The sequence below is a fragment of the Capsella rubella genome, unplaced genomic scaffold (assembly GCF_000375325.1).
Source record: "Capsella rubella cultivar Monte Gargano unplaced genomic scaffold, Caprub1_0 scaffold_7, whole genome shotgun sequence".
In the NCBI taxonomy this organism is placed as follows: Eukaryota; Viridiplantae; Streptophyta; class Magnoliopsida; order Brassicales; family Brassicaceae; genus Capsella; species Capsella rubella.
The window spans coordinates 347610-360589 of NW_006238917.1; the positions used below are offsets into that span (position 1 = coordinate 347610).

A 12980-nucleotide genomic window follows, 5' to 3' on the forward strand; every position below is an offset into this window, starting at 1 on the left:
TAATTTTGATTTAGAATTTATATATGTTCTTAGTGGATGGGAAGGTTCAGCTCATGACTCAAAAGTATTACATGATGCTTTAACACGAAACACTAACCAATTAAAAGTTCCTGAAGGTATGTCATTTATATTATGATTAAAAAAAATTTGTTATTCAATTTCATCTAATCACTTGTGTGCTTTATGAAATTTCAGGAAAATTTTATTTAGTTGATTGTGGATTCGCCAATCGTCGCAGTTTTTTAGCCCCCATTTCGAAGTACTCGCTATCATCTCCAAGACTTTAGGGGACAAGGAAAAGATCCCGTAAATCAAAATGAGTTATTCAATCATCGTCATTCTAGTTTACGAAATGTGATAGAGAGGATTTTCGGCATCTTCAAGTCAAGATTTCTCATCTTCAAATATGCACCACCCTTTCCGTATAAAACGCAAGCGGAGTTAGTACTTGCATGCGTTGTTTTACATAACTATCTTCGTAAAGAATGTCGTTCGGATGTGTTTCTTCCAGAAGAAAACGATGTTGAAGAAAGCGGTGTTGACGAAAGAGATGATGCTGAAAATAATGCAAATGAAGAGCTTCAAGGTACTCAAGATCAACAAAGAGTTCTTGCTAATAATTGGAGAGCATCAATAGCTACACATATGTGGACAGATGCTATGAATATGGAATCATGATGCAATATGAGTACTTATCTTTATATTATTTTTGGATTTTTCAATTGAATCTTTTGTGTTAGACGGTTTGGATCGATTTGAATTATTTTAACTTGGTGAAATAAAGCTTTTTCTGGATTTGATATGAATAATGATGTGTGGAAGGTTTCGTGATTGCACAACGTTTTTGTTTTGGTAAAATTTTCATGGTCTCTCATGTTGTTGTGATTGTGTTTCACTATCTGTAATAAACGGGAGGCTAGTCATAATCTGCTTATTTTATCTCCTCTCACACAAATATATGCATAATCTGCTTCAGTCCATTCTTCACCACATTGGTCACAAGCGACAATGGAGGGTCTGTTTCAACTCTCTATAGCACACATGTATCATTTGAGTTTGTTGGTTTTTTAATTGTCTCTCTGATCTGTTTCTCCTGAGAATATGTCAAAAGCCCAATCATCACTAGTTTTGAATCTGTTCTTGACGTTAAACATGTTCATCATATATCCTTCTTTTGTTTTTTTAACATGTGATAATCTTTTAAAATCACCCAAAATTCTTTTTAAAATCTCACCAAATGTCATCAAATCTCAAGCTAATTTCATTTTTTTAAAATAGGAAACAATAACAAATCCACCATAATACCTTAAAAACTCACTTAAATCTCCTAGAATCTCAAATATTATAAATTCCACAAAATCCTTCCAAATCATGATTTGAATACACCCCCCTACTTTTCCAATTTTATGTTTTCCTGGAGAATTCTACTGAGATTTTATGACTTGCCCAAAAAGGAACAAGGAAGAAGAAGAAATATTGACCTTAGACTTAGAATCTTTGGAACCGAGTTACCAAAAAAAAAAAAAGAATCTTGGAACAAAATGGCGATTGTTAGTTGGAACTTACTCATGGGCCAATATTTGGGTGACTTCAAAAAAAGCATATCACGATAGTGATTGATTTAGCCTAGCCAATGGGAGCCCATACCATGGAGATTGATACTCTCTGATGCATGCAATTCCAAACCTATAATAATAAGAAACAGGTTTAAGAAAGCCCACTAAAAGCCCAGTAACGAAGATATCTAAAAGCAAGGGCAAAATAATAATATTGGGATAACATGAGGGGGCAATTATGGGATAAACGAAAAAAAAAATACGCGATGGGGACTACGCAGACAAAACAAATAATAACAATAAATAAATAAAATGTACAGCTCTCTCATCTCCTCCGTCTTTGCCTCGTCCGTGGTCTCTGTCAAAACATTATCGTCAATCACATAATTTATCTCCTCTCATTTGGTTTTCAAAGCTCCTCAATCGACGAACGATGGGGGAAAGCCGCGGTGGTGGCTGTTGTCCGTCGATGGATCTGATGCGTTCAGAGACGATGCAACTTGTTCAACTCATTGTTCCCATGGAATCTGCTCATCTCACCGTCTCTTACCTTGGGGATCTCGGCCTCGTCCAATTCAAAGACGTCCGTACTCCTCCTTCTCTTTCTCTTTTTTCCAATGCTTCGTTGACGACTTATCTAATTCGTTTGTGCATTTTCTTATCTACATTGCAATCCGTGTTTTGATCTCTGAAATTGGACCTTCGATGGGGATTTTGACGGGGTTTTCTGATCTCGATATCGGAACCCTAAGGTTTCATTCAGGATTTATAGGACTCGAAGCCTCTTTGTCTAGCTGTTATTTGAATATCGCGATCGTTTTGTGTGCTATTCTTGGATATAAATATACGCGCCTGAATGTTCAACTTTGGCATTTGGTTTTGAGATTTTTTACTTGTTTTCGTAAGAGAGGATGAAATATAGATTTTCATTACCACAGATCTTTGGTCAATTGGTTTTGGTGTTCGTTGTACACTATTCTCTTCTTATAAACCTTTCTTTTTTTAATGTTGATTTCAGCTAAATTCAGAGAAGAGCCCTTTCCAACGTACTTATGCAGCTCAGGTAAGTTCACGCTTAAGTCACTGTTTAGGAATGTAGTACAGTCTTTTTCTTATAATTACACTATAAGTTGACCTTACAATTGTGATAATTTGCCTCTTTTGTTTCATATATTAAGATAAAAAGATGTGGAGAGATGGCACGGAAAATACGGTTCTTCAAGGATCAAATGTCAAAAGCAGGAGTTTTACCCAAGGAAATGCTTGAGAAAGAAATTGACATCGATTTGGATGATGTTGAGGTAAAATGGGTATACATGCTTTTCATTTTCCATGTCATGCTTCTCGTTTTCTCACGGATATACTTTTTTTTTTTTCCTTCTTTCTGGCTTGTTAGGTAAAGCTTGGAGAGCTAGAAGCTGAACTTGTTGAAATCAACGCTAATAATGACAAGTTGCAGCGATCCTATAATGAACTTATGGAGTACAAGTTGGTTCTTCAAAAGGTATATTTCTATAGTTCACGGCTTTGAATATGTTATTTTGGATTACGAAAGGAGTAGTATCTTTTCATATTTCAATTTATAGTTAGGTTATAAATTATTGGTATGTAAGTTTTTTGTGGTGGTAAATAGGCTGATGTTATGCTTAAATAGGAACGTCATCTCACACTATATTTATCTGAATGTTATCTTTTCAGGCTGGTGAGTTCTTTTCTTCTGCTCATAGAAGTGCCACGGCTCAACAGAGAGAGATAGAATCACAACAAACGGGTGAAGATCTGCTGGAGTCTCCTTTGTTGCAGGAAGTATGAAAAATGCAGCTGTTCTCGTGCTTAAAGTTTTCGTAATTTCTTGTTTAGTTACCAACAGTCACAATAGTTTCTTTTAACCAGGAGAAGGCCATTGATTCGACAAAGCAAGTAAAGCTTGGATTTCTTACCGGATTAGTGCCTCGTGAAAAGTCTATGGTGTTTGAGAGGATTCTATTCCGTGCTACTAGGGGAAACATCTTTATTCGACAGACTGTCATTGAGGAGCCGGTCATTGATCCCAACTCTGGGGAGAAGGTTAGATGCTTCTGCTTTCCTCTTGAATTCTCTTAGACATAGGAAGCAAGGTCATTCAAATGCTAGATATTTGAAATATAAAAATGCATACGTGGCTTTAATATTTTCTACTTGTTAGTGTTGCATCTATCTATATTTTGTCGATGTACAGAGCCAGGAGTTTGTTCAACATGGAAAGCTGATCTCTTTAGAACAGAGATTTACTTTTCTGTGTATCAGTTGGAATTAACTTTTAACTTAATCAATATTGTAGGCTGAGAAAAATGTTTTTGTTGTCTTCTATTCCGGGGAAAGAGCAAAAAGCAAAATTCTTAAAATATGTGAAGCTTTTGGGGCCAATCGTTATCCTTTCAGTGAGGACCTTGGAAGACAAGCTCAAATGATAACCGAGGTATGTTTTATCATTTTTATGAATGTTCTTATTGACATATAATGTAAATATTCTTTTTTTTTTTGTTGTTGTTGTCGTAGACCAATTTACTTTTCTTGGTATTCTTTCTTTGTACATGACTTTCTTTTGGCATGAGTCATGGTTATTAATAAAATTTTGGGTTTTCGTTGGCACTCAGATGTTTAATAAAAGCTAATGGATGAGAATATAATGTTTTGATCATTGATGTACTGAAATTGTGTGCCTGTTAGTTAGAAGTCGAATAGCATCCATGTCAGGATGCATCTTAGGCTAGCAATGTCATGATGAGACTGCATAATGATGATACCGTTACTGTCTACCATTATTAACCTTTTTACAATGTTTCAGGTTTCAGGTCGATTATCAGAACTTAAAACCACCATAGATGCTGGGTTAGGTCACCGCAACATTCTGTTGCAGAGCATTGGAGATAAGTTTGAGCTATGGAACCTCAAGGTATTATCCTTTGTGGATCTATGTTGGGGGGTGTTGACCCATTTGTTATATACTTCATACAAGATGACGTCAACTTTTTATTTACTGATTGTAGGTACGCAAAGAGAAAGCTATCTATCATACATTGAACATGCTTAGTCTTGATGTGACAAAGAAGTGTCTCGTGGCCGAGGGCTGGAGTCCTGTCTTTGCATCAAAAGAAGTGAGTTGTCATTTTTGTTGCATTGTCAATTGCAAAATTGAATAACATAATCCGTGACTGTGAGTTACTGGTTTTGTAGCACTTAATTATAATTGGTATTGGTTGTGCAGATTCAAGATGCATTACAGCGAGCTGCCGTTGACTCCAATTCTCAGGTTGGATCAATTTTCCAGGTCCTAAGGACCAAAGAGTCGCCACCAACTTATTTTCGCACAAACAAATTTACTTCTGCAATCCAGGAAATTGTTGATGCGTATGGGTAAGTGTCTTTCTGGAGCTTTTGACTCGGTTTAGGAAACAGGAAATTGGAGATAGCCTTTGTATTATAAGAAAATGTGTTGTAGACTGCGTTTTACTCATAGTTTCTTCAATATTCTATGATCACTACTCTGCAGTGTGGCGAAGTATCAGGAAGCCAATCCAGGTGTATTCACAATTGTTACCTTCCCCTTCCTTTTCGCTGTTATGTTTGGTGATTGGGGGCATGGAATATGTATTCTGCTTGCAACGATGTACTTGATATTGAGAGAAAAGAAACTTTCCAGCCAGGTAATACCCCAACTGATGTTACTTACGTTCTGACTGTGAACACAAGATTGAATTTGTCTCATCAGCAGAACTTGCTTATAGTTTAGCTGTCTGTTTTCTTAAAGAGTTGCATGCAAATATGAAAGCAATTAAAAGTCTCTTGACATTTCTAAAGTTCAGATTAGTCTATTGCATTTTGATGTTTTGTGCTTGCAAGTTCTAGATGCTTACTCTTCAATCGTTTCTGCCTGACAACAGAAACTTGGGGATATTATGGAAATGGCTTTTGGTGGGCGTTATGTCATTTTGATGATGTCAATCTTCTCAATATACACTGGTTTAATCTACAACGAGTTCTTCTCTATACCATACCCTTTGTTTGCTCCTTCAGCCTATGATTGCCGTGATGCCTCTTGCAGGTATGCAGGCTAGTTCTAATAGTTAGGTTTATAAACGAAAAAGCATATTAGTAGCAGGAAACAGGGAATATTTTTACGGTTCTGAATCTCATTCTTTTCTTATTTCTATCTTCAGCGAGGCTACAACAATTGGTTTGATAAAGGTCAGAGACACATATCCATTTGGTCTAGATCCTGTGTGGCATGGAACCCGCAGCGAGCTGCCATTCCTGAACTCGCTGAAGATGAAAATGTCAATCCTTCTTGGAGTTTCTCAAATGAACCTCGGAATAATAATGAGCTACTTCAATGCTAGATTCTTCAAATCGAGTGTAAATATATGGTGGGTTAAGTTGATGTTTCCTGACCACAGTGTGCTCTCTCTCCAGTTCCTGAAACAATTAAATTCAGTCATTCTCATAGCGTCTAATTTTGCGGCTTGCAGGTTCCAGTTCATTCCCCAAATGATATTCTTGAACAGCTTGTTTGGCTATCTCTCGGTCCTCATCATCATAAAGTGGTGCACTGGTTCTCAAGCAGATTTGTATCATGTAATGATATATATGTTCCTGAGCCCAACCGACGAGTTAGGAGAGAATCAACTTTTCCCTCACCAGAAAATAGTGCAAGTTAGTATCTCCCAGTAGCAGTTGCTGTAACGAGATCTAGAAAAGCTTGTCATATGTTTAGCTTCACTCATCCCTTTCCTCATTTTTCAGCTTGTGCTTCTCTTTCTGGCTCTTGTTTCTGTTCCGTGTATGTTGCTTCCAAAGCCGTTCATCTTGAAGAAACAACATGAAGCTGTGAGATTCTTTCCTTTTCCCTTACAAGTTTTTTTATAAGGTCTTGTTTTCTTATACTTTGCTGATCGTCCTAAACGCGGTTTCCTTCTTCAGAGGCATCAAGGTCAGTCATACGCACCTCTAGACGAGACAGATGAGAGTCTTCATGTGGAGACAAACGGAGGATCCCATGGGCACGAGGAGTTTGAATTCAGCGAGATATTTGTGCATCAGCTGATTCACACCATAGAGTTTGTGCTTGGAGCTGTTTCCAACACCGCTTCTTACCTGCGTCTTTGGGCTCTAAGGTATGAGTAGTAGAAGCTATACATGAATTACATAACCTATACTCATGGCTTAATATCCATTATTTTGTTTCAGTCTTGCCCACTCAGAGCTATCATCAGTCTTCTATGAGAAGGTCCTCCTTCTCGCTTGGGGGTATGCATTCTCTCTCTCTCTCTCTCTCTCCCCCCCCCTTTTGTTCTATAACATGGCTAATACTTTTGTGTCTCGTTGGTACTAACAACAAAACAGGTACAACAATGTGTTGATCCTGATCGTTGGGATCATCGTCTTCATATTCGCGACTGTGGGAGTGCTGCTGGTGATGGAGACACTAAGCGCGTTCCTGCATGCGCTGCGTCTCCACTGGGTTGAGTTTCAGAACAAATTCTACGAAGGAGATGGTTACAAGTTCGCTCCTTTCACTTTCATTTTCACTGCAAACGAAGACGAGTGATGTGATTCATTCCTCTCATCCTCTGCATTTTGCATATATATATAAGGTACAAACAAGTTTTATTTCTTTCTATTAAAATCCAACATTTTTTTCTTTCCCCTTCGCTCCGTATAAGGGTCAGTTAAATTTATTTATTTGCCTGCGGAGATAATTTTTTACCAAAAAAAGAAAGAGAGGGGATGATGGGATCTGTATGAGGAAAAAAACCCATTTGTTGTTGTTTGTTTGTTTGGATTTAAATAATAAGCTCTGTGGATAATGTTGAATAAGAGTGAGGAATTGAGGCTCCTCATACATGTCTATCTATGTTGTTTTCCAATCCCATGGGACTTACTTAATGGCCCACTAGTGAAATTTTTATAATCCCATTAAAGTGTTGTTTGTTAACAAAATTTATGAGCCCATTAAAATGCTGTTTGTTTCAAAAAAGAATACAGATTTACGAAATGTGCCGCGTGCGATTAATTTGAACACATCTTCCGACTTACTTCGATTGTTTTCGCTTATTTGATATTTTGTTCGAGCGTTATCTTGTGAGACGTGGCAAATACCAAATATATAACATTACATTTCTGGTTAAAAGATTAACATAAAAAAATGCTGCACAAAACCAAAATTATACATATTAAAAAAAATAAAATAATAATAATAATAATAGCGACGGATTAAAAGAGAAAAAAAAAAGTTGATTAAAACTTCCCCACGCGCAGTGAAATAAGGAAATCCTAAATTGTTGGAAACTGAATGATATCCCTGGACTATATAGCATAGAAAAACAGGCGCGTGTCTAACTACGCGACAAAGTAGTGCGTGATGTGAGTTTCAATTGTTGTAAAACCACTTCCCTTTCCATTAAAAATGCTAAATGTGGGAACTGCCTAGCTCCTAACCGCTATACATGCATGCATTTGTTGCTGTCCGTTTACGTTTTTTAAGCAGCACATGCACGCCGTTTTTATTATCACTAGGCATATCAATATCAAGCTGTGGGCTATAGACGGCCCATTAGATTAAAACTTATATTAGGCCCATTGTAAACAGAGTTTGTTAAAAGTTTAGGCAAATATTAACGGCCCATTTTCTTCGATTCAACTCCATTACTAATGAGCATTGTACGGCATTGCTCAACAGAATGCATTTTATTTACAAGCAAAAAGCAGAGATAAATAAGAGAGTCAGCGCAACAGAGAGCTCGCTCACACAAATCACCAAAGTAATTAACATTATCGCCGATGCTTTCAATGGGCCGTAGTTGAGACTGTGGCTGAAACAGTGGAGACAAGACTGTCAACGCCACAAATGTTACGGCCTTTGCAGATTTTGTAGAAACCATTCTCACCCCAGGTCTCTCCCCACGAGTTCTTGATAATCCAGTAAGGCTTCTCCTTGAACCTAGCTGGAGCGTAACCAGCCGAGCCATAACCCACCAACAAGACACCGTGGTTGAGCCTCCTAGCGCATATGTAAGGGCAAGAGACTCCTCCAATGTAAGTCTGCATATAGGCAGCGTTGATGGCTACAGCAAGAGGCCCGTTCTTGACAAGGTTGGCAGCAATCTGTTCTTCATCAATGGAGATAACACTGAAGTTGGAGACAGAGGCAACGATCTTGGACTTGTCTAACTTGCAGGTGGGGCCGTCCTTTCCAGTGTAAGGATAGTCTTCTTCTCTCATGAGCCCTCCGGTTTTGAGGGTGTATTCAAATGCGCTGTTCATTAGCCCACCATTACAACCAGAGTCGCACGAACCTGCCTCCTCTGGATCACACTGCAATAAAGAGATGATAGCAACACTTATTAGACAAGTTTCAAGTAACAAAACTCATTAAAACTAAGCAAGAAGAACAAAGTGCTGAGATTGATCATCCTAATTATCTCAAACCGTGAACATCTTGTAAAAAATCTATACTTTGAGCACAACACACAATCTGACACTGATATAAAAATCCTTAATGTTTAATGCCCTCGAAGGATAACAGGGAATAGAGAGAGAAACAAAGTGAAACCTCGTGATCACAGTCGACGAGCTGTTGTTCGCTAAGGCTGATGAGTTTGCCGGTAGAGAGGAAGTTAGCCCCTTCCAGAGCTCCGGTGGCGCTGAAACTCCAGCAAGAACCGCAAGATCCCTAATTGGTAACACCGAAGACATCAGCAAAACATCCAGAGTCAACGAATTCGAGTAGGAGGAAATTTGCATCATCAACGAGTACCTGATTTTTGACGGGGGTAACAGCACCATGATCTCTCCAGTCAAACTCCTCAGGGAGATTTTCGGTAGGGAGGATGGGAGCCTTGTTGGCATCCTTGGGAAGCTTAAACCCACCTTTAACCCCCAGATGCTTCTTCCTGAACTCGGAGCGAGTCAGATCTGAGAACTGCGTTACACCGTGACGCGCCGACGGATCCAACTTCTGGTGACGCCTCGCTTGCCTCAGATTGGCCTTGAAAACGGAGAACCTGTAGTCATGCTCCTCGTTGGAAGCGTAGACCTTGCCGAACTTTTTCTTAAAGAGAGAAAAGTGATCCGCCGAGGACAAAACCTCGGAATCGGCTCCACCAACCACCTGACGGATCACCAGATCATCGCCGTCGTTGACATCGGACGACGAAACGGAGGCGATGAAGAAAAACAGAACGAAAACGGAGAAACAAAGCTTAAGACGATCCATTGATTTTGTTTCGATTCAATTTGAGAGAAAGGAGAGAGCAAAATAGAAGGATTAATATAGAACCCTAAGTAAGAAGAAGGAGGAGGGGGGGGGGGTGAAAGAAGAAGATATACACACGCAACGTGAATGTGTATGTGTGTATGTATAGAAGATGTCTTTTTCGCTTTGGAGATGAGCTTTCGGTTTCTTTAAAGATAATGAAAAGAAGATATTATTTGTTATTATTATTCATAAGTCGGAGAAATCGGAAGATATTTATTGCTTATCCAATGGGGAAACGGGAAAAAGAAGAGTTAACCAATCATGTCCAAACACGTGTTTTCACAGTTGAATGGGTATGGAATAATGGAGTGGGATAGGTTCAACTTGTTTACCAGTGCCGTGTCGTCCTCTACATGAACAAATTATTATTCTTTTTTCTTTTATTTCTACTGCTCCTCGCTGCTCTAACTGGAAACGTAAGTTGCAATATTTGTCTTCTTTGATTTATATATGTTTTCCAACCTAACGTGTCTCCTCTCCTCTATCAAAATTTTGATACACGACGTTAAAATTAAATAAGTGTTCTACTGATTTATTAGATCCTAAATTTAATTGTTTGAAATTCAACTACTGCTGCTACTATATTTATACAGTTAATTAACCCATGTTTGTTACTTTGCATTTGGCGTTTAAAGACCCATAATAAAGAATGAAGCACGGGTTTTGGTTCAAAAGTCATCACTTTCCTCTCGAGTTCAAAATTGTAGAAACAACAACCAAATGAGCAACCGACCCTCTCTTTGTTTTGTGTTATAAACATAACCATTTTACCCAAACTTTTTATGTGACAACTTAAAGGCAGATAAGGAACCATAGACTATACATATAATCAAGCCAACGACCTAAACCCTCCTTCTTAACAAAGAAAAACTAGAGAGGGAGATAGAAAACAAACCACCTTTTACATATTATATGATTGATACTCAACTCACCCCACATATATATATATAGCCTTTACAGGTTTATGTTAACCTGGTCGCTTAGTCTGTCTGTTCTTCGGCTTGGTTACCTCCAAGTTGCGCTTTCCATTCACCTGTTCGTTTTGTTAGGACCAAACTTATCAATAGCTTTTCTTTCCCCTTAACAAGACATAGTATACTTAAGGTTCAGGCGTTCAGCTGTTCAATTTGTTTTCATAGAAATAAATACCTTGACATCTCTGTGTTTAGAAGTTGAATTTGAGTTCTGCAAATCCTGCTCTTGTGGGGAACACTCTTCGCAGTAGAAGTGATCCAGCTTTTTAGCTTCCTCTATTGTTGTTTCAATACAAGAAGGATGAAACCTGAGCCAATGTTAGTCTGCTGTAACATCCAAGGCACTAGACAAAGACATTCGCAACAAAATCCTCTTTACAAAAAAATAAAATAAATAAAGACAAAAGTTTATAACAATTCCAAGATCAATATTGACATCAATCAGTAAATTACAGTTATAATATCCTCACAACATCTTTAAAGGGGTTCAGACCAAAATATCGGCTTTTGCTCCCATTCATCACTAGTTTCCATAGAATCAGATAAGACTATGCATGAGCAAGGAAGGGCATCACATAACTTAATGAATGAGGGATGCATTCATCTTAAGCAATCTCAATAGCATATCCACTAGGAGTCTAGAACTCATTTAAGACACTTAAACCATATGAGGCTATGAGCAATTCCAGCTTGTGAGTTAAGAATATTAAAAAAGAGTTTCAAGCAAGGGAACTCTTACCACTCGGAACACTCCTCGCATTGAACCATCAAGTCATCAGGGTTGTACGGCATCTCACACTTGCAGAACCTGCCAAAGGAAAAACAAAAACCCAATTTAGATTGCAAAAAAAAACCTAGCTAAGACTCAAGTGAGTATATCTTGCAAAAACAGCTTCGTGGAACCCTTACACATAAACCAATTAGATTACAAACTATTATAAGTTATAGAAGAACACTCAATGCCTCCGCTAGCACACTAGAGTCGCATCTAATATAACTTCCAAAAAAGCTTAGATACAAACCAAACACTTTAATAAGCTATAAGGTGATATCTAACAGTTGATCATCATTCAATCATCCATTCTCGAATAGTAACAGAATCAATATGGTAACAGAGAGTGTGAGAGACACATACACGGCAACTCTGTCAGGAATAAAGGCGCCGGTGGCGGAATTGTACTCGAAACGACAGAAGAAGTCGTCGTTTCCGACGGAGTCGAGTTTGGTATAGCTACTGAAACTGTGGACCTTACACTTGCCTTCGATCGTATCGGCGCTTTGAAAATCAAAGTGGTCCGAGAGGAAAACCTCCTTGGCTCCATGGAACTGTCTCCTCCCTCCGATAGATTCCTCGGGGCGGTAATACCACCTCACACGAACTTTCGCGTGCGATCCACGCGCGTCCGTCTCGATCGCCTCTACCCTCGCTACGTACGACGGTTTCCCCGGCTCCGACGACCGCATCAACACAGCATCTCCCTCTTCAACCACGACAGCCAAACCGAACAATTAACGGAAGGGAAAGGAAATCAAACTGGGGGGTTGAAGAAGCCAGACGTACCTTGAATCGTCTTGTTGATATGTTTGAGTTTATAGGACTTGAGTTGCTTCCTTGGAGCTTTTTGCTTGGGCATCTGAAGAAGGTGTGTGTGATGAAGGTTCGTTCAAGTGAGGCAAAAAAATATTATACTTGGCGATTAGTTTTCTCTCAGTATACAGGTCAGAAATTAATCCCATGCCTCGCGGGGTACGGCAAGAACAAGTCATAGGGGGTCTTATCAGCGTGCGATTGGGTGAAGAATGGCAGGATCGTAAATATAGAGGAAAGCAGGGGTCATATGGGTAAGGAGAATATCAGATAGTCAATTAACCACGTCAGCTTTTAAAAGAAGCGCGTGTGAAGTATTCGCTTCTACCCCGCTCCCTTTGTCGTGAATCACGTAGAATTTAGCCACGTAAGCAATTACTCATTATGACTTGTCCTGACTTTGCCTTCAAATGAATGCTGCACGTTTTTAGATAAAAAGGAATGTTAAGGATTATTTATTTTTTAGACTTCCATATTGTTTTGCTTTTATTGGAAAAAAAAAAAACATATGATATTTTTTTACATAATGAAATTCTAAATTCATTTTGAAGTTCTTCTTGAAATTC

General features: G+C 38.6%; 3 protein-coding genes across 5 annotated transcripts; 1 reads left to right on the forward strand and 2 right to left on the reverse strand.

Annotated features, from left to right (window-relative positions):
• The first annotated feature begins 1892 nt into the window (after positions 1-1892).
• LOC17881016 (V-type proton ATPase subunit a3) lies at positions 1893-7476 on the forward strand. The gene is made up of 18 exons (XM_006286145.2): positions 1893-2139; positions 2575-2619; positions 2735-2857; positions 2953-3060; positions 3255-3362; positions 3450-3623; positions 3877-4014; positions 4384-4491; positions 4586-4693; positions 4804-4952; positions 5089-5242; positions 5480-5640; positions 5756-5962; positions 6065-6248; positions 6339-6422; positions 6516-6709; positions 6783-6842; positions 6939-7476. Exons 1-18 carry the CDS (start codon positions 1990-1992, stop codon positions 7141-7143), a joined length of 2460 nt encoding a protein of 819 aa, XP_006286207.1. The 5' UTR covers positions 1893-1989; the 3' UTR covers positions 7144-7476.
• A 710-nt stretch (positions 7477-8186) lies between these two features.
• On the reverse strand, positions 8187-9915 carry LOC17878763 (cysteine protease RD19A). The gene is made up of 3 exons (XM_006283901.2): positions 9352-9915; positions 9148-9267; positions 8187-8909 (listed from the first exon to the last, which is right to left on the reverse strand). Exons 1-3 carry the CDS (start codon positions 9808-9810, stop codon positions 8382-8384), a joined length of 1107 nt encoding a protein of 368 aa, XP_006283963.1. The 5' UTR covers positions 9811-9915; the 3' UTR covers positions 8187-8381.
• Positions 9916-10513: 598 nt separating this feature from the next.
• Positions 10514-12571, reverse strand: LOC17880111 (chromatin remodeling protein SHL). Of its 3 annotated transcripts, XM_023779375.1 has the most exons (5): positions 12388-12560; positions 11962-12307; positions 11566-11634; positions 11002-11134; positions 10514-10885 (listed from the first exon to the last, which is right to left on the reverse strand). In XM_023779375.1, the coding sequence occupies exons 1-5, from the start codon at positions 12458-12460 to the stop codon at positions 10820-10822; spliced, it is 687 nt and encodes a 228-aa protein (XP_023635143.1). In that variant the 5' UTR covers positions 12461-12560; the 3' UTR covers positions 10514-10819. The 3 variants fall into 3 exon arrangements, with proteins under 3 accessions (XP_023635143.1, XP_023635145.1, XP_023635144.1); XM_023779377.1 differs by lacking the exon at positions 10514-10885 and having other exon boundaries at positions 11008-11102; positions 12388-12569; XM_023779376.1 differs by lacking the exon at positions 10514-10885 and having other exon boundaries at positions 11098-11170; positions 12388-12571.
• Positions 12572-12980: the final 409 nt, after the last annotated feature.

Excerpts from the sequence above, each read along its gene's own strand:
- LOC17881016 (XM_006286145.2), top strand. The coding sequence starts at position 1,990 with ATGGGGGAAAGCCGCGGTGGTGGCTGTTGTCCGTCGATGGATCTGATG. Across the intron at positions 2,858-2,952 it reads TCGATTTGGATGATGTTGAG|GTAAAGCTTGGAGAGCTAGA; the intron begins GTAAAATGGGTA and ends CTGGCTTGTTAG. Across the intron at positions 6,710-6,782 it reads CTGCGTCTTTGGGCTCTAAG|TCTTGCCCACTCAGAGCTAT; the intron begins GTATGAGTAGTA and ends ATTTTGTTTCAG.
- LOC17878763 (XM_006283901.2), bottom strand. The coding sequence starts at position 9,810 with ATGGATCGTCTTAAGCTTTGTTTCTCCGTTTTCGTTCTGTTTTTCTTC. Across the intron at positions 9,268-9,351 it reads TTACCCCCGTCAAAAATCAG|GGATCTTGCGGTTCTTGCTG; the intron begins GTACTCGTTGAT and ends GTTACCAATTAG. Across the intron at positions 8,910-9,147 it reads TCGTCGACTGTGATCACGAG|TGTGATCCAGAGGAGGCAGG; the intron begins GTTTCACTTTGT and ends TCTTTATTGCAG.
- LOC17880111 (XM_023779375.1), bottom strand. The coding sequence starts at position 12,460 with ATGCCCAAGCAAAAAGCTCCAAGGAAGCAACTCAAGTCCTATAAACTC. Across the intron at positions 11,635-11,961 it reads ATTCCTGACAGAGTTGCCGT|GTTCTGCAAGTGTGAGATGC; the intron begins GTATGTGTCTCT and ends TTCCTTTGGCAG. Across the intron at positions 10,886-11,001 it reads CTAAACACAGAGATGTCAAG|GTGAATGGAAAGCGCAACTT; the intron begins GTATTTATTTCT and ends CAAAACGAACAG.